The sequence below is a fragment of the Hippopotamus amphibius genome, chromosome 1 (assembly GCF_030028045.1).
Source record: "Hippopotamus amphibius kiboko isolate mHipAmp2 chromosome 1, mHipAmp2.hap2, whole genome shotgun sequence".
In the NCBI taxonomy this organism is placed as follows: domain Eukaryota; kingdom Metazoa; phylum Chordata; class Mammalia; order Artiodactyla; family Hippopotamidae; genus Hippopotamus; species Hippopotamus amphibius.
In genome coordinates this window covers 15,268,202-15,292,263 of record NC_080186.1, presented here as the reverse complement: position 1 = coordinate 15,292,263, position 24,062 = coordinate 15,268,202, and the positions used below count along the sequence as shown (strand labels likewise).

General features: G+C 46.5%; 1 protein-coding gene across 2 annotated transcripts; it reads left to right on the top strand.

Annotated features, from left to right (window-relative positions):
- The first annotated feature begins 3,073 nt into the window (after positions 1-3,073).
- On the top strand, positions 3,074-10,165 carry PLA2G2D (phospholipase A2 group IID). 2 transcript variants are annotated; one of them, XM_057700592.1, is made up of 4 exons: positions 3,074-3,135; positions 7,359-7,503; positions 8,158-8,264; positions 9,728-10,165. In XM_057700592.1, the coding sequence occupies exons 1-4, from the start codon at positions 3,096-3,098 to the stop codon at positions 9,871-9,873; spliced, it is 438 nt and encodes a 145-aa protein (XP_057556575.1). In that variant the 5' UTR covers positions 3,074-3,095; the 3' UTR covers positions 9,874-10,165. The 2 variants fall into 2 exon arrangements, with proteins under 2 accessions (XP_057556575.1, XP_057556585.1); XM_057700602.1 differs by lacking the exon at positions 8,158-8,264 and having other exon boundaries at positions 9,728-9,761.
- Positions 10,166-24,062: the final 13,897 nt, after the last annotated feature.

Sequence of the window (24,062 nt, the reverse complement as noted above, 5' to 3'; positions counted from 1 at the left end):
TAAAAAAAAAAACAAAAACAAATGGGACCTAATGAAACAAAAGCTTTTGCACAGCAAAAGAAACCATAAACAAGACAAGAAGACAACCCTCAGAATGGGAGAAAATATTTGCCAATGAAGCAATGGACAAAGGATTAATCTCCAAAATATATGAGCAGCTCATGCAGCTTAATACCAAAAAAGCAAATAACCCAATCCACAAATGGGCAGAAGACCTAAATAGACATTTCTCCAAAGAAGACATGCAGACGGCTAACAAACACATGAAAAGATGCTCAACATCACTAGTCATTAGAGAAATGCAAGTCACTAATCATTAGAGAAATGCAAGTCAAAGCCACAATGAGGTATCACCTCACACCAGTCAGAATGGCCATCATAAAAAATATAGAAGCAATAAATACTGGAGAGGGTGTGGAGAAAAGGGAACCCTCCTGCACTGTTTTGGAATGTAAGTTGATACAGCCACTATGGAAAACAGTTTGGGGGTTCCTTAAAAAACTAAAAATGGAACTACCATACAGCACTACTGGGCATATAACCAGAGAAAACCATAATACAAAAAGAAACATGTACCATAATGTTCATTGCAGCACTATTTACAATAGCCAGGATATGGAAGCAACCTAAATGTCCATCAACAGATGAATCGATAAAGAAGATGTGGCACATATATACAATGGAATATTACTCAGCCATAAAAAAAGGAATGAAATTGAGTTATTTGTAACGAGGTTGATAAACCTAGAGTCTGTCTACAGAGCAAAGTAAGCCAGAAAGAGAAAAACAAATACCATATGCTAACTCATGTATATGGAATCTAAAAAAATGGTACTGATGAACCCAGTGACAGAGCAAGATTAAAGATGCAGATGTAGAGAACAGACTTGAGGACACAGGGTGGGGTGCGGGGGCAAAGGGGAAGCTGGGACGAAGTGAGAGAGTAGCATTGACATATATACACTACCAAATGTAAAATAGATAGCTAGTGGGAAGTTGCTGCATGGCATAGGGGGATAAACTCGAAAACGGGTGATGACTTAGAGGGCCAGGATAGGGAGGGTGGGAAGGAGTTGCAGGAGGGAGGGGGGGATATGGGGATATATGTATAAATACAGCTGATTTACTTTGGTGTACCTTTGGCTTAAGAGTGTAATATAATTGTATTCCAATAAAGAGCTTTAAAATAAAAGAGGGGGTGGGGGGTGGAAGGCTGGGAGAGGGAGAAGGAGAAAGCCCAGCAGTGTCTTGCTTTTTGGGTAGACTGATTAGCCAGCAGCTAAGAGGTCAGCCTATGCACTATGCTCTTTTTTTTTTTTTTTTAAACGATGTATTTTTTTTCATTTATTTATTATTTTTATTTTATTTATTGGCTGTGTTGGGTCTTCGTTGCTGCACAGGCTTTCTCTAGTTGCATCAAGTGGGGGCTACCCTTCGTTACGGTGTGTAGTCTTCTCATTGTGGTGGCTTCTCTAGTTGTGGAGCATGGGCTCTAGGCACATGGGCTTCAGTAGTTGTAGCACACAGGCTCAGTAGTTGTGGCACATGGGCTTAGTTGCTCCATGGCATGTGGGATCGTCCTGGACCAGGGCTCGAACCTGTGTCTCCTGCGTTGGCAGGCGGATTCTTAACCACTGCTCCACCAGGGAAGTCCCTGAACTATGTTCTTGAACAGCCATCTGATGGGCATGGAAGAACCCCAATTTGTGTTACCATGAACTCTCTATCAAATCTTGGAAGGTTACCAGTGGAGCCTTTGTGGCAGACCGTCCCTTTGTAACGCAGTGTGTGTCCTGCCATCAGTACCTCCACCCTAGTTGGGCTTAGTCCACACCACTTGCCTCATTCGGATTCCCACTGTAAACTGGGGCAGTCCTTCTGCAGGGTGAGTAGTAAACACACATCAGTTGCCTTCAAATTGTGTGTGTGCTTTGACTCAGCATGTTCACAAGGAGTAGATCCTATAGAAACAATTCTGGGCAGGAACTGAGATTTAACCTCCAAGATTTCTTTCACTGTACCACTGTATGGTCTAGAACAGTATGAAACTGACTCATATGCTCATCAGTAGGGGATTTGTTAAATGAAGAACATAGTTATATAATGGAATACGAGGCTGCCTTTCGAAAGGTTTCTGCAGGAGAATATTTAACAATATAGAAATATGTTCAAGTTATTTTAGTAAGTGAAAGACAGACTGCAAAGTACTACCTGTAACATTTTCCTAATTTGGACAGGGAAAACTGTGGAACGATATATATAGCAATAGAACCAGAAGGACAGAATCCAAAGTGGTAATGGTAGAAACAATTTAAGAGTCCATCAAAGGATAAAGGGATAAAGATGTCATATATGTGTGTATGTGTATATATATACACAATGGAACATTATACAGCCAAAAAAAAAATATTCATTTGAGGCAACATGGATGGAACTTGAGGGCATTGTGGTGAGTGAGATGTCAGACAGAGAAAGGTAAATACTGTATAACATCACTTATATGTGGAATTTAAAACAGCCAGACATGTAAAAACAGTGAGTTCCCCCCAGGAAGTGGGGGATGGGGAGGGATAGGACCAAAGTTGCTTAAAGGTACAAACTTCACCAAACTTGCTGAGACTAGATTTTAATTATTCCAACCACAAAAAAGAAATTGCAATGATGTGACATGACAGAAGTGCTAACTATTGCTACAATGGCAACTCATATTATAATATATAAATGTATCTCTGTGTTGTATACCTTAAATTTACATAATGTTGTATGTGAATTTCAATTAAAAAATTAGTGGTGATGAATGGATTCACAAGTGATTTTAAATTTCTTCTACAATTGTTTACACTTTCCAAATCTTCTATGCTGAATGTGTTTCTTTTGCAATCAAAAAATTTTTTAAAAAAAGATATTAAAAACAAAAATAATAAAATTCCCCATTGCCAGAAAAGAGGAAACAGAAAGAGTAGGGGTGACCTCCTCCAGAGCTGGAGCTAGAGGGGCGGGAGTGTGCTCAGAGGGTAGGGGTGCATCTGATATAAGGGGCTGCCAGCTTGGAAGGAGACTTCCAGCAGCTGCCTCCACTGCTCTGTGCTGGGATCATGGAACTTCCCCTGCTCTGCACACTGGTGGTGATTGCTGGTAAGTGGGGCCAGACCCACAGCTGGGAAGGCAGGGAGGGAAGCAGGGATTCTCTATATCTCTTTACTAAACTGAGCTGCTGGTCTGATCCTCACTGCTCTGGCCTCCCAGTCCCCAACTCTTTGGCCCCCTGCAAGGAGCCATCAGTGGCAGTCAGTCCCCTGGAACAGTGGCTTCGGCCAGAGAGCCATGGACAGTCAAGCCGTGTGGCGTAAGAAGGCGGGAAACTAGAGGTTCAGAAACTGGGGTCCAGCTGAACTGACACCTATGGTACTTCAGGCACATATTACAGAAATGGATCTGCTCCCCTCTGTCCCTTTGACCAGATAATAGCAATCTCTTACCTATGCACATTTTTAGAAACTTTTCATGGGTCATTATGTGCCTCGAATCTGGGAAGAGGGTTCTGTTGACCATTGGGAGATGGGGCAGTTTCCATCCAGTCTTTAGCAGATCAAATGTACAAATCTGGTTGCTAGCAAACTGGCATTTTTGTTTCTTGATCCATCTCAAAATGTGTGATTTGAGAAAGGATTTGCATTTTTAAATGTTGTTTTATGCTATTTTGGGGACTTCCAAGTTCTCGAGAGGAACACATCTCCAGGGTTACAGTGAAAACCATTAGGAAAATTGCAATCAAGCTGCAGAAGTTCATCTCTCAAATGCAAAGAGGCAATACAGTGTAGAGATAAAATACACAGATGAACCTGCATTCAGATGTTGGCCCATCACCTCCTGGTGGTATGACCTTGGCCAAATCCTCCTACTCTTCTATATCATCTGTAAAGTGGGCACAATAGCACCCTTTTCATTGGGTTATTAGAGGACTCTAATGAAAAAACATATACAAAGTGTTTAGTAAGTGTAAGTAATAGTAAGTGAGCAATAGCTCAACACACAGAGCATGCACGAGATAGTAGTGAGATAGTAGGGATGTTGCCTCCAGCCACTGTTGCTAACCCCTGGGAGAAAGGGCTCCGTCCCCCTCAGTGACAGCTAAGGACAGGAAAAGCAACCAAGGCAGGAATTGCTGTCAAGGTAAGCCAGTGCCCCGAAGCCCTCATAACCACAAGTTGAGCTCCTCAATTTCCCAGGGCTGCGTTGAACTCACTGTAAAATTGTAAGCAATAAGGCGACGCAAAAGCATTCTGAATCAAAGCTGAATTTATTGTTTGCCTAGCAAGGAACAGCTGCATCATTCAGGTGTGAGTTGATGTGTATGGTTATTTCTAAGCTGAAATGGGAAGGGCTAGACTTAGGGTTGAAAGGGAGTTGGAGGTACACCAAAAAGGAGAGGTTGTGAATTCAGGTCTCTGGCTGGCCTGCAAGGGTGGACGGTAACTCTCTTGGCAGTGAGCTGCCTTCAGGTGCCTTATCACCGAATCTGGGATTTCAGAGGGCCTGGGGTCATTCCTTAGCACCGTCAAAGTTTAGCAAGGTTTCTCTTTATAACATCTATACAGCTACAGCCACCATGGCAAACAGGAGTGGTATCGTGAATTCCCACACACTGGGAACACGACCTGCCTTCAAGTCCCAGATACCACCAGTCACTTTATTTATTTATTTATTTATTTATTTATTTATTTATTTACTTACTTACTTACTTACTTACTTACTTACTTACTTACTTACCACATTAGGTCTTCATTGCTGTGTGCAGGCTTTCTCTAGTTGCGGTGAATGGGGGCTACTCTTCATTGTGGTACGAGGGCTTCTCATTGCGGTGGCTTCTCTTGTTGTGGAACACAGGCTCTAGGCACATGGGCTTCAGGAGTTGTGGTACATGGGCTCAATAGTTGTGACTCACGGGCTTAGTTGCTCTGTGGCATGTGGGATCTACCCGGACCAGGGTTCGAACTCGTGTGCCCTGCATTGGCAGGTGGATTCTTAACCACTGTGCCACCTGGGAAGTCCCCATCAGTCACTTTTAGCTGCAGCCCAAGGCAAGAACCCTGCTTGTGATCGCACCCTTGGTCCACTGCATGAGCTCATCCCAACGCCACCTCTTCCTACCCCAACCTTTCCCAAGTTGGGGCTCACCCCCAGTTTACTACTTACTTCATTTGAGTGTAGAGCTTTCATTATAACATCATTTACTTGAGAGTGGGCGGTGGGGCTCCAAAACTTGGGTCACCCTAAGGGGCTTCCCCAGCCCAGTCTCCCTGAGACTCTGGGCTCCATCTGTGTTCTTAGATCTTCTCCCCAGGTTGCATGCAGGTACATTTCAGTCCCCCTTTTACCTTGTCTGTTTCTCCCAATCTCTCGCCTGAATTCATTGACAATATATTTTATTTCTCCTAACTCAACTTAATGTGTTCCTCTCTCCCAATGAAATAAATTCCCCTTATGATCAAGTCTAACCAGCAGATATTATGACAAATGAAAAAATGTCCGTGAAAACCAGTGATTTCTAAATCACATTGCCTCCCACAAGAGCTGTGCATGCTGTTTAATGTGTGGATTTCTCTACGGGCTGTGGTGGGGGTCCAGGAAGGTGGGGGTGTGTAAGAGGAAGGGTGTCCTCCTATTATACATTTTGAGAGTGAGTTAAAAATTATCCACACTCTGGCTGTAGAATTTATTGTAATTAACTTTTAGAAAAGACAAATACATCATTTTTCAATATCATCTCCTTGCTTTTCAATACACTTTGTCCATCTGTCAACACGCTTTCATGGTCCCTCATTAAAACATGTTTCACACTGAGCTGCGAGCCACGAATGCACTGCTCTCTTCACTTCTTCATCAGAGATGAACCTTCATCCTCACAGGGCTGCTTTCAGCGACCAAACAGGTGAAAGTCTGATGCAGCAAGATCAGGACTATAGGGAGGATGCTTTAATACCTCAAAACAAAGAAATCCACGACAAACTTAGGTTTTGAAAAGTTTGTGTGAGATGGGTAGCGAAACAACTCACGGAAGAGCATAAACAGAAGCATTTGGCTATCTGCAAACAAAATTTGAACTGATACTCTAAGGAAGGTGAAAGTTTCTTAAAGACAGTCATTACTGGTGACGAGACATGGATTCATAACTACATGCCTGAGAGTAAATGGCAGAGTATGGAATGGAAACATCCTCAATCACCGACCAAGAAAAAGTTCAAAAGTCAACCATTAGCTGGAAAATTGATGCTTATAGTTTTCTGGGATTCTCAAGGGCCAGTATTGGAACATTATCAGGAAAAAGCTTCAACAATCAACAGTGCTCATTACAGTGAGATGCTTATTGAAGAGCTGAAGCCTAAACTTCAGATGAAACACAGAGGACTGCTCTCCAAGGGCGTTGTGATCTTGCATGACAATGCACGTCCGCACACTTCTGCCCACACTGTCGACACTTTGCAAAAACTTTGTTTTGAGGTGTTAAAGCATCCTCACTATAGTCTTGATCTTGCTCCATCAGACTTTTCACCTGTTTGGTCCCCTGAAAGCAGCCCTATGAGGACAAAGATTCACTTCTGATGAAGAAGTGAAGACAGTGGTGCATTTGTGGCTGGAGGCTCAGCCTAAAACATGTTTTAATGAGGGGACACGAAAGCTTGTTGAGAGATGGACAAAGTGCATTGAAAAGCAAGGAGATGATGTTGAAAAATGATGTATTTGTCTTTTCTAAAAGTTGGTTAAATTCTAATTAAATTAAATTCTCGATAATTTTTGACTCACCTTCATAAAGTGTGAACTCAATGCTCAGAGACAAGAGAACAGAACCAGACTGGGTTGGGTTTCAATCCTGGCTCATCTATTTACCAGTTTCTATGACCTGGAGCAAGTTATTGAGCCTCAGTATGTTATTCTCTAAAATGGGGATTAAAAATAGTATTTATTGTGCCAATCTTGGTTTTTTAGTTTTCATAAACATACCATGATTTTCTAAGAAGATAATAACATTAGAGGAAACTGAATGAGGGGTGTGTGAGAACTCTCTTTATGATCTTGGCAACTTTTGCATCCATCTAGAATACACCAAAATAAAAAGGTTATTCAAAAAAAAAGAGAGAGTAAAGAGTGCTTATCTCATGGGATGGATGGAGTCAATAGGTCACTAGATGAAAAGACACATGCGAAGCACTCACCAACTGTCATTATATTTTCAATAGCCATAGTGTTTGTTGTCATTTTATTATCCAAGGTCATTGGTTTGGTCCAGGTGCCAGGCCCGCAGCCCCCTGGCCTCCACTGAGATTCATGTCCTTTCTTGTGGCTGGGCTCCTTGGCAGGTGTGGTTCCAGCCCAGGGCGGGGTGCTGGACTTGAACAAGATGATCAAAGAAGTGACGGGGAAGACACCCATCTTCTTCTATTGGTTCTACGGCTGTCACTGCGGATTTGGTGGCAGTGGCGAACCCCAAGATGCCACAGACTGGTAACTCCTCCCAATCATGCCCTGCCCACCCAGGGACCCTCCCCTTCCCTCTCCCCTTTCTTCTCCACCCATTTATTCACTTAGGTCTATGTGCTAGGAACTCCGCTGAGCTCCAATCCAGCCCCAGCCCTTTGGGAGGGTTCCCAAGTCTCTAAAGGTCCCCTTGTGCTCTCAACCCCAAACTAGTTAGAATACCCATAAACACTCTCCAGTGCTGTTGAACATTGTTTTTCTAAAAGTCCCACCTCTTTTTGCCATGATCTCATTTAGTTTTCACAGCAACCCTAGGGATCAGCCAGGGGAGGGATGAGAGGCAGCCAGGCCCGGGGTCAGTTCCCTCATCCACCACTTACAGGCTGTGTGATCTTGGGCAAGTGGCTTGACCTCCCAGAGTCTCAGTTTCCTCATCTGTGAAGTGGGGATAATACTAGCACCTCCATCATAGGGTGACCAAAAGGCCTAAGAAAGAATTCATAGATAGAACAGGTGCCTGGTACACAGGAAGCACTCAGTAAGTGTTAGCTAGAGAAAAGACTAGACCCTGCAGGCCTTGACTCTTGCAAGGTGGGCACGTGATTTCTGCTCTGGGGCAGGGGCATCCAGAGACCCGTGCTGGTCAAGGACTCGCCTTCCCCTCCTGTCCTCTCCCTCCAGGTGTTGCCACACCCACGACTGCTGCTACCATCACCTGAGGTACCACAAATGCAATATCCGTTTCGACCACTACAAATACAAGTTTTCCCAGGGGGACATCCAGTGCTGTGAGTGCCCGGGCCTCAGGGTTGGAGTTGGAGACCAAGGAAGAAGGTTCTAGCTGCATTGCCTCCAGATGCTGTGTGACAATGTACAAGCTGCTCGACCTCTCTGTTTTTCTCACGTGTCCAGTGGCAGTAGCTGGACTGTGGAGGAGGGGCAGGAAAGGGGATAGGAATATGGAGAGGTCCAATAGGGGCTTTGACCGCTTCAGGATTTGAAAGGCTGGCAGACCTCAGCTTAGATTCCAGATCCACCACTGACCAGCTGTGTGACCTTAAACACATTGCTTAACTTTTCTGAACCTCGGTATCCTCCTCTGGAAACTCAGGAAGATAACAGTATTCGCCATAAAGTCAATTCAAGAACTAAAATAAGAGCAGAGTGGGCCCTGCAGGTGCCTGCTACAGATGCACACTCGAGAAATCACACGGGCTATCCAGGTTATTGTTAATGTTTCCACGATCATTGGTCCCCAGAGCAGCCCAGCCAGGAGGCAGCACCACCCTGGTGATCTCTATTTTACAAACAAGGAAACTGAGACTAGAGTGAACTGTCTGCTCAGGGTCACACAGCTGCAAATGATGAAGCCTGGGCTATAACCCAGGTCACCCGGTCCCTGGGTCCATGCACAGAGACAGGCAGCAGGTCCCAGGGCTGAAAGTTGAATGGGCTCATCAGCTGCAACTGTTAATTGAGACCTTAACAATAACAACAGTAATAGCCAACATTTATTGACCATTTACTATGTGCTGAGAGATTTGCCTCCTTACTTTAATCTGAATGTATATACATAGGCATATATATGTGTATATATATATTTTTTTCAGATTCTTTTCCCTTATAGGTTATTACAAAATATTGAGTATAGTTCCCTGTGCTATACAGTACGTCCAGCTCTTCTTATCCCGTTTTACAGATCACAAAAGTGAAGCACCATCGTCCCTCTTTCCCGAGTCTTTGCACATGCCGTTCCTCCTGCCTGGAACAGTCCCCTCCTCCACCTTGACTTTCCAGAGCAGGAGCAAACCCTTCCCATTTCAGTTCAAATGGCTCTTGACACTGAGTCAGGTCCCACCGGTTTCCCACCTCGTGGTCCCTGCCTTGTTCCTCACTCGAGGGTAGCACAGTTGCCAATACTCACTTCTGTGGTTCTGTGGTTCTCTGATATCTGCCGCCCCCAAGGGAGTGTGAATCTCAGTGTCCATTCTGTTCTCTCCCCCTCAGGGCTGCCACGGGATAGGTGCGCCACTGTTTTTTGAACAGGTGAATACACAAAGGAGCGACGGCACACAGGGAGGCTGCAGCCCATGCCCAAGTTCACACAGCTAGAGTCAAAGTAGCTGGGAAGGGTACCAAAAGCTGAGCAAGGGCTGAGCTGCTTCAGCGACTCCCTCCAGGGGCCCTGACCCACCCCTGCTCCATCTCTGGAAGGGCCAGATGCTAAGTGCCCTCCTCCTCCATCCCGCAGCTGACAAGGGGAGCTGGTGTGAGCAGCAGCTGTGCACCTGTGACAAGGAGATGGCCCGCTGCCTGAAGCAGAACCTGGACACCTATAAGAACCACCTGCGTTACTTCCGGCAGTCCCACTGCAAAGGCGAGACCCCCATGTGCTAGGAGGAGCCCCCTGCACTGTGCTATGCTCCCTACCCTGATCCTCAGCCTCTTGAGCTCTGGAAGTCCTGCAGGACCACTGCCACCAGCACCACCACCCCTGCACCCATCCCGCACCCCCGGTCACTGCCCTCCTCCCACAGGATCTAACCACTGAACCAGCCTGGCTCCTTTAAAACACTCCCCAGAAGAGTGTCTTGGCCTTCCCCCACCACCTTGCCTGTTGGACCTTCTGAATCTTCCCAGGGAAGGCAGCAGCTGTCTCCCCTGAGGGTGGAATGGGATCTTAGGAAAAGCTAACACCCAGGGATGGTGTTAGGCCAAAGCAGTGGGGGTGGGGGGGTGGGGGGGTGGGACCCGGGGTGAGGTATGGCAGATTCTCCCTCTACTGCCCCTCACCAGGCACCCCCTCCTTCTCCACCCCCCACTCCAGTGTACCATCCAAGCTGCCACTGGAGTGGCCTCTCTAAGGGGTGATGTTGATCTTTCTGTCTACGTGACTCTACTTCTTAAAACCCCAAGTCCTTCCCCAACCTAGGATGGGGCGGAGTTTGGGACACACACTCGCTGGCACTGTGTCCCTCTCCCTTGGAGGCTGGGGCATCCTTGTGGGCACGGCCCATGCCTGTCTTGGACTCTGTTGCATCCCTGGAGTCCAAAGCAGTGCCCAGAACCCAGAAGATGTTCGTAAATACTTTTCGAGGGAAAGGCTGGACCAAGCCACCCACTCCCTTTGCTCCAGGCACCTGGTCCACTAGCACAGTCCTCCAGGCACTCTTTCCTCTCTCGCTGCCAGGCATTTGCTCGGCCTGGACTTCTGCAGCCATGCTCCACTCTTCTGCCATCTCCAGGTCGCTAAGCCCACCGTAGGCTCCTTGGGGTCCAAGGGCTACTGCCTACAGAAGTCCTCCCTGGCTGATTCCTCTCCAGTTCCAAGGGCTCACTCCTGCCTCTGAGCTCCCCCAGCACATTCTAGGTCTGCAACTTGCCCAGCTCTTATTTGGGTGGCATATGATGGTCCAGACTGCTCTGACCTCCTTGTACCATATCAGAGCTCCCAGAGAATGGAGGCCGCATCAGTCCCATCTTTGTTTCCTCTGCTCCCCCATGTAATAGGTTCTCAATTAATGCTTTGGGATCAAAGGAGTGCATAATGGAGAGATGGAGGTGGGGGCGGGGTGGTATTCATGCCCCAACCAGATCCACTCCTGGTCCAGGCCCCCAACCTCCAGCGAAGCCAGGTGTTGGCTGTCATGTGCTCACATTGGCCTCCTTCTCTTGAGGATGGCCCTTGGCTGCTGGGAGGTACCATGCCCATCGCCCACCCCCCCCCACCCTGCCCACCTCTAACCAGTGAGTTGGGAGAATAACACCACAGAAGGCATAACTGCCCTCCGCCAGCCTGGTGCAGGACCATCTGGGTCATACACTGTGCCCCAGTGCTCCTCGTGGGGTCAGGCTAGATGTCTTGCTTTGTCCCCTGGCCTATCTTGTTTTCCTTGTTCTCCTACAGGTTTATCCTGAGAGCACTCCCTCAATAAATCATTCACTTGCACAAGAATTCTCATCTCAGGTTTGGCTTTTAGGGAAACTGCCTTTGATGGATGGAAGGATGGATGATATTTTCATACAAGGGGTGAAAATCTGTCATCCATATGTGATTAGCCGTGTTTCCAGCTACATGGCTGGGGCCGCTGGAACCACCCACACCCTCCGGCCTGTGACACACATCTGTGAAACAGCTGACCAAGCAGTTTTCCTCCCACATGAAGCTCCGTGGCTCATGCCAGGCAGTGTAATAGGAATAAAGATCTGTGGGTGCTGGGTTCAAATTCCGTTAGACTTCTGACCAGAAATGTGACCTTATATGAGAAATCTAGGATTCCTCGTGTGTGAAGCATAGCTGGAAATAAGAAGAAAATAAGATGATTATGTATTAAATGTATTAAACAAGATTTAAGCATATTAAGCTCTTAGCACAGTGCCCGGCACACAGTAATCCCTCTTTTAAAAGTAACTGTATTATTCCTGCTGCTGTTGTTGATATGCAGAGGCCAAATCTGAAGTCACCCCCAGATGAATCAGGAGGAGAAAATAGTTAATCATGTTCCCCTCTTTCCACCCAATTCCCCTCTCTTTTCTGCAAGAAAGCTGTGTATGTTGGATCATGATATACGAGGTCCATTTACTCAAGACACACGGTCAAGAGCCGGCAACCTGACTTGCCCGTCAGAGGTCCTGGGTGCCAGGCTCTGTGGCTTTGTGACAATAACAGTGTTGGCAGATACGGACATTACTGTGCCCATTTTACAGGTGAGCAACCTGAGGCTCAGAATGGGAACAGGAACCACCACAGGTCCCCCAGCCAACAAAAGGCAGAGCCAGGAAGCCGCCTCGGACTCTTCCCACGCTGCTTCCTGGCACCTCTGTCCCATTTGTACCAGTCGGGAAGCTTCCAGCCAAAAACTGTGACTCAATGGATTTCAACAATGAGGGCATTTATGAACTCACATGACAAGACATCCAGGAGGAAGGGGCTTTTTAGTGGCTTGATGATGTCATCCGCACTGGTTTCTTTCCTGGTCTCGGCTGGGCACCCTCACTGTGCTGGCTTTGTCCTCTGGGCGGCTCCCCTTCCGGCTCCAAGATGGCAGCCACCGTCCAGACCTCAAGCCAAGGCAGGGTAACATCCAGAGGAGAAGATGCTGTCTGTCCCATGTTTCCTTTTAATAAGCTCTACCACCACCATCCAGCAGACCACCTGCTCAGGACTGGCCATGTTAAACCATGGTGGCCCCAGACAATGGGATTACCCTGGTTGGTTTAGATTCCTCAGGATCTATTTACCCAGAGAGTTGTCAGAATCAGGGCTATTGAGGTTGTTGATAGGATTGGTGCTGGGTTGGCAAGTCTATGGTTGGGTCAGGAGGAAAACTCTGCCTGGAGCACCCTCTGTGAGCCAAGCACCTAATGCTGGTTGTCTGGTGATCACATAGTAGGTGATCAATAGACTGTTGAATGAATAAATGAATGAATGAATCCCAGGTTGGTAAAGACATACGATTTTGGACCAAAAGATGAGAGGGGCAAGCAAGTAGAGAGAACAGAGAGGCATCCCTCTCTATCAGAGAAGAAGAAGTCAGAGAAGCCAGGACCGAGTCCCCACAGTAAGAGGAGAGCTTCCTGCCCTGTGAGTTCTCATTCTGGGCCAGTTTCCAACTACTGGAATTGGATAAGAGGCACAAGGAAAGTAGAGGCTTACAAGCAGCTTCTGCCGTCCGCCCCCATCTCTCACGTGCCCCAGGATGAAGGAGGTAGACGGAAGGACACAGCCTCCGTGCATCCTCTTTCCTCTGGGGTCAGACTCGGAAAAGGCAGGGGTGAGGAGGGACGGACAAGGAAGGCCTGACATTGAACACCCGTAGTGCCCACTCACCCACACCAGCCAGCTCCCTCGGAACATTGGAATCGGCACCTGCATTTTCCAGCTCGAGGATGAGTCACCTGCTGATACATGGCAGGGCTGGGGTTCGAACCCAGGTCTCTCTGGCTCCAGGGCCGTGTCTCACCCTACCTCCCACGCTATTTACTGAAACAGCTGTTGACTCAGCCCTGGATGACCCTCAGAGGGGAACAGCTATGCTCAGGGACAAGGAAGCGAGAGAGGGGGAAGGTATAGTGTGTAATAATCGTCTTGACAATAACAGTTGCCCTCAGATCGAGCCCTCACATTGGGAGCACCTTATCCCGCACAGCTTCCCTTCCCACCATGGGCTGATCTAATCCTCCGTTCACCTGGATGCAGGGTTCCACCTCCAAGGGGCAGGAGCCCAGCCCAGGGCAGTGATGGGCGGATGACTTCTCCATGTCTCTGCCTGTCTTGCCAGCTGGATCCTGCTCCTTCCTTCTCTCTGGGCTTGCATGTGGGGCGATGGGGGTGCTCACCCTTGGGATCCTCGACATCCTGGCTGATGTCAGTCCGAGAGCCGACCTGACCTCGGGCCAGCTGGACCACCCAGAGGTAGGACTTGCTGTCTCTCTCCCTCTAATTTTTTTCACTTAAAATAAAGGAGGGATTTGCAGACAGTTTGTGAAAACTCGAAGCAGATCAGAGAAGGCGGTGTGAGGGATACCTCTCTGTTTGCTCTTCTTTAGGTTCCTGGCCAAGCCTTGCCTGCGTAGGGGCTTCTCCTGGAGGACACTTCCCCAAGATCTTTGCAAAATTGGCCCCTTCTGTCATCCAGAGCTCAGCTGACAGTCCCTCCCTCAGAGAAACCGCCCCTGCCTTCCCAGCATGAAGCCACCATCTCCCCACGCTTACTTACTCCCTGTCTCCTGCCTGATTTTCATTCTCTGCTTCACACTTTCCGATGGTTTTCCTCATTACTTACTCTGTCATCCACTTGTCTATACCACCACAGAGCTCCACTAGAATGTAAACACTGCAAACTCAGGGAGGGACCGCAACATTCCCAGCATCGATGCCAGGGGCTGGTGAAATATTTGTTGAATGAATGAGGATTGATAGGGAAGCTCACCCCGTTTCTCTCCACTGGGCTACTTCCCAGCTGTGTGACCTTGGGCTAGTGGTTTTACTTCTCTGGTCCTCAATTTGCAATCACTCAAATGGAGATGACAACACCTACCTCTTAAGACTATTTATGATTCCCATGAAAGGGAATTTGTGACCAAACCTTCGTCTCTTTCCTGATGAGAACTTCCAGTTGGTGAGAAGGTTGAGACACAGTGAAAGGGGTGGGGTGCCCAGATTGGAAAGGGGGAATGTTTAATCACCTCCCCGCTTCCCTCCTCGGACTATCAGAAATCAGCCACGCATCCTCTGCCAAGAACACTCCCCTACTCCCAGGAGGCCGTCGAAATGAGGTAAACGGTCATTCTCCAGGTGGGCTGCTTTATCCAGAGCCCCCTCCGGGGCCCCGGCTGGGCTGGGGCCAGCAGAAGCTGAGGCTTTCCCCTCCCCTCGAGGATTCAGCCCTGAGAAGCTGCAGCTGCTCCTGGCTCTGCCAATGGCCTGTGATAAGTGCCCCTCCCAGGCCCCAAACACTCCGTGTCTGGGAACCACAGAGCAGAAGAAAAAAATCAGCTGAGGCAGCTTCTGGCTTCCCAAAAGGGATGTGGGAAAATGTAATTTTGGGGGTTTCCCTGTGCTAAGACCCGTATATACATTTTCTCATTTATACCTCATTACATACACATGGCCCTGCCAGGTGGCTCTTTTGACCTCATTGTACAGATAAGGAAACAGGCTCAGATAAGTTCAATATCTCGCCCGAGGTAACTCACTCAGCAGGAAGGGGCAGAGGCTGGGAGCGGGAAGTAAAGCCATCCTGGTGCCACCTCCTCCAGCCCAGATGAAGCACTCCTGAAGGCAGTGTGTTTCTAAATCATTATGGTGGACGAGAATCCCCTGGGGGTGGAGGGGAGGGGGTTTGCTTCAAATGAAGTTTCCTGTGCCCCATGCTCAGAAGGTCTGATTTTGTAGGTCTAAGGTGGGGCCCAGGGACCTGCATTTTTCAGAAGTGCTGCTAGAGATTCTGATCAGTGGGTCCCCGTTACCCCCACATTCCCTATGCCTGGCACGTAGAGCAGGCAGAGTCCATCCCCATGGCCAACCCCAGGGCTGACCAGCCCATGAACACCAAGGCTGTTCCTCCTGTGCCCGCACAGCTCGCTGGAGTGAAAGATTGGAGACCCGCATTCTAGCTCAGGCTCTGTGTAAACCCCGTCCTGTGGGCCTCCACTGCCCCATCTGTCAGACAGGAAGGGGTCAGTGTTACATTTCCCAAACCCCAGCCTTTCACACATCCCCTTCCTGGTGTTTGGTTTGAGATTTCACATTTACTCTATTTTTTTCAGGTTTTTTTGGCTGCACCATGTGAGATTTTAGTTCCCTGACCAGGGATTGAACCCAAGCCCTCGGCAGTGAAAGCACACGGTCCTAACCACTGGATTACCAAGTAATTCCCTACTCTACTTTTTTTTTAAAAATTTATTTATTTATTTATTGGCTGCATTGAGTCTTCACTGCTGCACACAGGCTGTCTCTAGTTGTGGAGAGCAGGGGCTACTTTTCATTGTGGTGCGTGGGCTCCTCATTGTGGTGGCTTCTCTTGTTGCGGAGCATGGGCTCTAGGTGCGTGGGCTTCAGTAGTTGTGGCACATGGGCTCAATAGTTGTGGCTCACAGGCTCTAAAGCACAGGCTCAATAGTTGTGGTGCATGGGCTTTGTTGCTCCACGGCATGTGGTATCTTCCTGGAGCAGGGATCGAACCCGTGTCCCCTGCATTGGCAGGCAGATTCTTAACTACTGCACCACCAGGAAAGTCCCGTCCCTACTCTACTTTTTTAAAAGAGCTTTTCTTAATCTAAATAAATTTATTTAAGAAGGAAACTTACATCACTTTGGCAAAGGGAAAACTAACATCAATTGTCATAAACAGGTGACCATGAAAATAAATGCAGTGAAAATAGAACTCTTTTTTTTTAAATAGGAGTATAATTGCCTTACAATGTTGTGTTAGTTTCTGCTGTACAATGAAGTGAATCAGCTGGACATATACATATATCCCCTCTCTCTTGGACCTCCCTCCCTCCCCCCCTCCCATCCCACCCACCTAGGTCATCACAGAGCACCGAGCTGAGCTCCCTGTGCTATACAGCAGGTTCCCACTAGCTATCTATTTTATACATGGTAGTGTATTTATGTCAAACCTAACCTCGCAATTCATCCCACAGTTCCCTTCCGCCTCTGTGTCCACGCATCCATTCTCTACATCTGTGTCTCTATTCCTGTCCTGCAAAAATTTTTTCATCTGTACCATTTTTCTAGATTCCACATATATGCGTTATTGTACGATATTTGTTTCTCTCTTTCTGACTTACTTCACTCTCTCTGACAGATTTAGACAGAGAAGATGCACAATCAACAGTTGTTGGGTGAAAGAGCAAGCATTTGAGAGGGGATGAGGACACCCAGGCTCCAAGCTGAGACCACCTTCGCCTTGATGTTGTCTGAAGGGTTGGGAAGGAACCAGAAGGGAATGACTCAGGCACCCAGTGCTATTCATCCTCTTCTCTGAGAAGCCCCACACTGGGGGAAATACCAGGCCAGGTGATGGGGTAGAAGGTCCTGGAAATGAAGGATGAGGAACATGGGATCTGCTCCTGCAGAGCCCAAGCATGGCAAGGGAAGAGGTCAGTGAAGGAACACTGGGCTGCGAGCCAGGAGACCCCAATGTTAAGCCTGATTCTCTCACTCCTCTACTGCGTGGCCTTGAAAGCGATCAGAATATGGCAGCCAAAATATGCCGCTTTGACATAAGAATTATTTTGAGCTGCAGGCAATTGAGAATTGACAGATGCATGAAGAGTTCTTTGTCCTCCCTTTATCTGCCTAAAAGCAGATAAATTTTTCCCTTTGAGGAAGGTGCCCTCTGCCCACCACCCTTGTACTAGGGAGAGAAAAGCAACTCATCATCAAAGATGGGGAGTTAGCTCCAAGATGAGTTTGCAGAAGCAGACTTTACTAAAATAGCTCTTATCTTCCATTAGTTCCCCCATATATTTCCTAGTCATTTCCCCACAATTTATTGTCCTTTGAAATCTAAACCCTCTTTCCTTTGTAAAAAAGGTAGATGAGCCCCTGAGTCTAGCCACTTCTTTCAGTTTCACTTCCTTTCTGTGAAATCCTGTGCATGTAAATATTAATAAATATCATGTGCCTTTTCTCCTATTAATCTGTCTTTTCTTAGTTTAATTTGCAGGCCCCCATACACTAACTCTGAAAGGGTACAGAAGAAGCTTTTCCTCACTGACACTGGTCTGCAATTCCCCATCAACAGCAAAGTGACCAAGGTGAAAAAGCTCACGTTGAATGGAAAAATAAATAAAACAAGATGTGCAATAGTATGTCCATCTTGATTGTATGAGGAAAATGTGCCACGTGAAAAGGTTGGCAGGAGAAACGCTCTAACATAGTAGTCGAGAGTGTGGGCTCAGGGTCCTGAAACTGAGCAGGACCCTGTGGGGCTCCTGGGCACCGAAACTTTTCTCTGTCCTCCGTTCCTTGTTTGTAGGGAACAGACTCCAGCCTCCATGACCTTCCCTGAGTCCCAAAGGGCAGATTCAAACAGTTGCTACTCAGGGAAGGGACAGGATGCAGAGGCAAGGGAGGAGCAGCCAAGAAACAATAGTGCAGCCTTGGAGCAGGGTCCCGGTTCCTCCTCAAGCGATACACATAAGAATGTCTTTAAGCTCTTTATAGAACTAAAACCCCCAACAAATGAAAGATGTCAGCAGCCTTCATTCCAGAGGAGACCACCTGAGGCCAGATTGAGGGAATCAGAGAAACTCATCAAGAGATTACCTGAGACCAGATTAAAGGACTGCAGGCCCTGCACCCACCCTAATCTTATCAGCAACCCCACCCTTGAACTATTGCTAGAAAACTCACCAAATCCTCCTGGGCTGGGACACACAGTTTTCAAGGGCAGGAACCAGCTGTGTTCCCCTTTGCCTGGCAAAGCAATAAAGCTATTCTTTTCTAGTTCACCAAAACTCTGTCTCTGAGATTTGATTTGGCATCTGTGCACAGAGGTCAAGTTTTCAGCATCAGTCCCACACACAGGGTTACCAGTTCTGGGGTCTCCTGACTCCTGGGCATGGGATTTTGTCATTGAACCTCTCTGAGCCTCAGCTTCTTTACCTATAAAATGAGAATTATATTACTGTCTTTACAAGGTATTGTGAAGAGTGAATAACAGACCTCCTGAAAGCACTGAGCACTCTGTCTGGCATATAGAGACCCACCTGTGAAATGCAGAGCAGCTGCTGTGATGGTTGTGACTGTGGTTGAATGAATGTTACCAGCCACAGCAATAGCATCACCTTTCTGACGTTTTGTTGTTTCCTTCCTCCCCTGCAGGGCTCGTTCTCCCCCAGGCTAGCTTTTTAGAGCACTATGGCAGGATCAAGCAGGCCACTGGGAAGTGGCCACTCCTGGGCTGCCTCACCCATGGCTGTGTGGACTGAGAATGCTGCCTGCCACACCAGTAAGCAAAGGATGTCACAGTCATCAGCAATTGCAGCCACACCCGATGGTGAACCCTGAGGGAACTCAGGAAGGAAACTAAGAATACCTACCATCTAGCAGTCAGCAGACTGCAAGCCACCCCAAGTGTGCAGCTGGAGAAAACTCGGGATGTGAAAACACAGGATACTGGCCCTAGATAGCAGAGGTACATATCAAAGGAATGATTTCAGTGAGCCCAGACTCTTGCATCTTCCCATACATAGAAAAGCACTAAATTCCTTAACTTGAGATATCTAGTTTCTTTTTATTAACAGTACCTGTTAATAAATAATAGTAAAGATAATAATAAATAATACTAAATTAATAATAAATAATAGTGTTAACTACCTGCCCTTTATTGCAAAACTCTTGTTACCGAGTCCAAGCTTGTTCTGCTCTCTGCACGACAGGCCAATGCACCAGAGATGAGGTGTTGAGGCAAGGAATATGACTTTATTCAGAAAGCCAGCAAACTGCGAAGATGGCAGACTAATGTCTCCTCAAAAAAACCATCTTATTGGGATCTGGATGCTAGTTTGTTTTATAGAACCAGAGAGGGAGGGGCTGTGGGGAAGTAAAGTTAAACGGCCATCAGCCTTACAAAAGATCTCCAGGAATAACCAGCCTCAGTGAGGGCATATGTGAATGTCAGCCCTTCACACAGGTGGGCAGGGCAGGCTGTCCACGGGAGGGGGGTGGGGGGAGGCGCTGAACAGAGGCACTTTAGTTCAACATTCAGGCAGAGGGGCAGTGTTCCCGGAGGCAGGCCATCATGTATGATTACAATAACAAAAGCAACAAAAAGCAAAGGTTAAAGTCAAAGAAACAGATCTAACATGGAGTCCAATTTAGCTCCACGCGGTAACACTCAGATATCCCAGCTCCCCGCTGGCCTCCTTAGAGTAGTTTTCTCAGGGTTACTTGAGATGCTGTCTCCTGGGCTTGGAGTCCTAAGAACGTCTGCCGAATAAAACATAACTCACAACTTTTAGGTTGTGCACTTTTTTCCAGTCGACAGCAGTCACTGTGGCGGGGGACCACAGGCGGCCTGGGGATGATACCGACGGGTAAGTGTCCTCTCCAGCGACAGCAGGCAGGTTGGCTGAGGTCTACACTGAAATCTTGCCTGGGCATCATTTGAACAGGGGGCAGCCACGTAGATTCAGCACACCTTTCCTGGGCAAAGAGGGTGGGTTCTGGGGTTCATACCCTTCTGCCCTGCTTACCAGCTCTGCTTCCTGGGGCAAGCTCCTTGACCTCTCTGTGCCTCAGTTTCTTCACACATCGGTTGGGGGCATTTACAGTACTTCCCTCATGAGTGAATAGGAGGATTCAGTGGAGCCATGGCGAAGCACACTTCGGACACCGTCTACACTGGGCTCTGCTCCACTGTGCCAGGCAGCAGGCAAGGCGGTGGGATTCACAGGGTAGCCCCCGTCAGTCCTCAAGAGACCACCATTCCCACGAGGAGCTCCAGCATTGCCACAGGGCGCCAGCGTGGGCTGGGGAGGCTGTCGCGAACTTCAGGATCTGAGAACCTGGTTCAAGTGCCACTAACTTGGGTGTGACCTTAAGCAAGACAATCTTCTCTCTGTCTCTCAGTTTCCCACCCAGGAAAATGGGATATTTTGAGGCTATATTGGATCATGGACTTTAAAATACTGTGAAAAACATAAAAGATTAAAAAGTCTGGGGTGCAGAGAAAGACAAATATTAAGTGATTTCACTTACGTGTGGAATCTAAACAGTAGTACAAATGAGCTTTTTAACAAAATAGGAACAGACTCACAGGCATAGAAAACAAACTCATGATTACCAAAGGGAAAGGGGGAGGGATAGATGAGGAGTGTGAGATTAACAGATGCACACGACTCTATATAAAATAGGTAAGCAACAAGGACCTGCTGTATAGCACCGGAAACTATACTCAATATCTTGTAATAACCTACAAAGAATAAAAAAATGCATATACATAACCGAGTCACTTTGCTGCACACCTGAAACTGACACAACAGGGTAAATCAACTATACTCCAATATAGAAGAAAAATTTTTAAAAAAGAAATTATAATAAAAAAAGAGAAAAGAAAGGGAGTCTGTAAGCTGAAACATGTCAGAACTTTGGCTGTTCAGCGTGATAGGCCCACTGTCTCTAGATAGAGATACTTAGAGAAGATAATAACAGTTTCAAGGTTTACAACCACCAAGTGTATATGAAACCTGAATAATCTCAGCGTCTGGCAGCTGGCTCACTTTAATTTATAGGAAACCAATTATGCAACATTCCAGATTTATTAAATCAGCCGTTTAGAATTGATGACTCAAAGAGTTTTTGACATGGGGACCAGACAATTTTCAGATTCTCTAAATCAGAGGTTCTCAGAGTTGCAAAATGAGTTGTTTGCCAATTCCCAGAATCTATCATTTTGGAATCAGTGAGTTTGAGACGTGACTTTTCTTTCTGTAGGATTCATTTGATTTTCACCCCAGCTCCTTGCTGAGACAGGAATGGGTCAGCCGAATTTGGTGGGAAGGTCAGTGCAGAGGAATTAACACAGTGACCAGGAATCTTCCAGAAAAGGGTAAGGTCAAAGGATAGCCAGAGCTGGACGGTAGTTAAATCAGGACCAGCAGATTCTAACCAGGAACAGTTGCAATAGTGGTAAATAAGCCTCCTATAGAACTGGGCTCAATTCAGAATATAGTGTGGACAAGGGGGGATTTATAGCCAAGGAACAGGGTGGGGGTCTGTGTGGATGGAAAATTACTAAGAGGAAACATTACGGATAAGGGGGACGGGAGGACGTTGCTAAACAGACTCAACAAGATTCCTGCTGAAGGCAGGCCAGGGTGATAAGACATCACCTGGAGAATGGTGGGGACGAGGCATTTGATCAGATGTCGAGGGTGATCAGATATTGGGGCGGGGGCGGGCGGGGGGTGGGGGGGAGGCCTGGCTAAACCTACTTGACGAGATTCTTGCTCTTGAGGATAAGACCTAGTCAAAAGAAGGTCTCAGAGGAGCCCGACTAAAGTTTGGTCAAGGAGTATCTTTGTCAGTTCCCCGTCTTGTTCAAGGAAAGAAGAGACACTCTTTCCTCCGAAAAATATGAGTCCATTTCTTGTTTGGTTACACTTTGTTCACTAAGAATCAGCTAAGTCATCTGCCGGGACTTGGTCATAGAGGATATTCGCTGGATAGTATGAGCAGTTGGCATTTAATGGGGGAACTTCTATAAAAATATAAGAAAGGCAAAGATTAATAGTTGGGAATCCAGTTTCTGAGTCCAAAGGGGAGCCAGTCGAGAAGATTTCTAGATGTCAGTCTGGAAGCATCTTTAGAGGTGATGGAGTGAGGACGGCAGTGACAACCTACCACATTTCCTGGTTTTCAGATGGAATGTCTTTGGTGAGGGCATCAGCATTCCAGTGAACTTTCTGAGTGGCCCACCCAGCAATAGGCATGAAGGCTGCCCACACCTAATCTGTCGTGGTGATTTCTATAACATTTATTTCAAACCTTCCAGCTTCAGCTTGCAGGGCTTTGGGAAAAGGGCAGCTTTAGTTCTCAGTGATGCCAAGTCGCGAAGGTGGGAGAAGAGTTGGAAACTTAAATTTGGAAAGTTGTAGCCAGATATTGGGGAACCCACAAGGGTGTACTGTAGTTTTCCATTGAAACACAAAAAAACTTCTCTCTGTAATCATTCCCACTTTTCATCAAAGATCACCAAAGTAAGGTTATTCCTGTTTACAAAATAAGTCTGTCTCATTAGATTTGACATGATTATTTATGCAAGGGCAGCAAGAATGGTAATTGATCACATAGACATTTTTGAATTTGTTTTGCTGGAATCTTTCAGAAGGAATCTCAGACTAGACTCCTCCCAAGGCTGTGAAGCCAAGAACTGGACCACCAGATTTTTCTTGCCATACCTATAGATTTGGGTGAACTCCACTCCTGTTGGGGGCCCCAAGATATCCTGAGTTTCCTGGGCCTGCCAGGAAGTGACCTTCCCTACTCACCTGGCCCCTATAAGCCAGGGACCAGAACAGTTTCTCCAAGAGAATTTTGTAAGCATTGCCTCCATGAAGTCAAACTTAGGTCCTTAAAACTATCCCGTCATATCTGATTCTCCACTCATCTTTTCAAATATGACATTCCAGCCAAAGCCTTGGTAATATAACCAGTGTTTCCAATAATATCCTGTTACAAGGAGGACAGATTCTTACTGAATTTATGCAAATAATTATATTGCCATGAAAATAAGAATACTCCAATAAAAGTTTCTGAATTTTGGAATGTTTAGGTAAGAAGAAAACATTATATGCACAAAAGTATCATCTACCAAATTGTTAAAAATAGAGAGAACTTCAGAGACGGGGAAATGTTCCTTATATCTGGAAAGCAGAACGTTAAAAAACCAGCGATGTTCCAAACAAAACACATAATCGTCCTTCATCAGTTCATTCAGTCACATGTAATTAATTATTCTTCTGCTTCATCTTGGGTTGGAGTTGTATGAATGCACCAGCTACTCCACTAATTCTGGAAATCCTTACTCAGTCCGGTGGCATGGGCTCAGTTATTTAAGTAATGCCATCATAAAGCATTCAGGCCTGGGGCAAATTGCAAATATTTTCAAAGAAGAATCAGAGTGAAATAAGAATGAAAAAAGGCTTCAAATGCCCATGGTTAAAAAGTTGATAAACTCATTTGACAAGTAAATTTATTTCAGTGGCGCCCAATATTTAAAAATATCTGGAATTATGACTGATAACATTAAATCAGGACATATCATGTACAGCCAGCATATTGACAAATTTCTAGGAATTTCACACATTTTCTGAAATAACGTTTTACCCATACAAATATAACCTAAGGAAGGTTAAGTATTCCTTCTCATTTGACAATGCTTTCCATGAAATTTAGTGTAGTAAATAAACCAAATTATGTTCAACATCTCTCTTTTTACAAGGTGAGAGAACAAATCATATGAGAATTTCCAAGGGTCCTCTGGGAAACCTCAAGGTCAGTTGGAGGACAAGATTTCATTTAGCATTTGATTTGGGGAATGCTAGATTGTCAAAAATTTAAAAAAGCT

Bases quoted from the DNA above. Each gene is read 5' to 3' on its own strand.
- PLA2G2D (XM_057700592.1), top strand. From the start codon at position 3,096: ATGGAACTTCCCCTGCTCTGCACACTGGTGGTGATTGCTG. The intron at 3,136-7,358 runs GTAAGTGGGGCC...GCTCCTTGGCAG, and splicing joins CACACTGGTGGTGATTGCTG to GTGTGGTTCCAGCCCAGGGC. The intron at 8,265-9,727 runs GTGAGTGCCCGG...TCCATCCCGCAG, and splicing joins CCAGGGGGACATCCAGTGCT to CTGACAAGGGGAGCTGGTGT.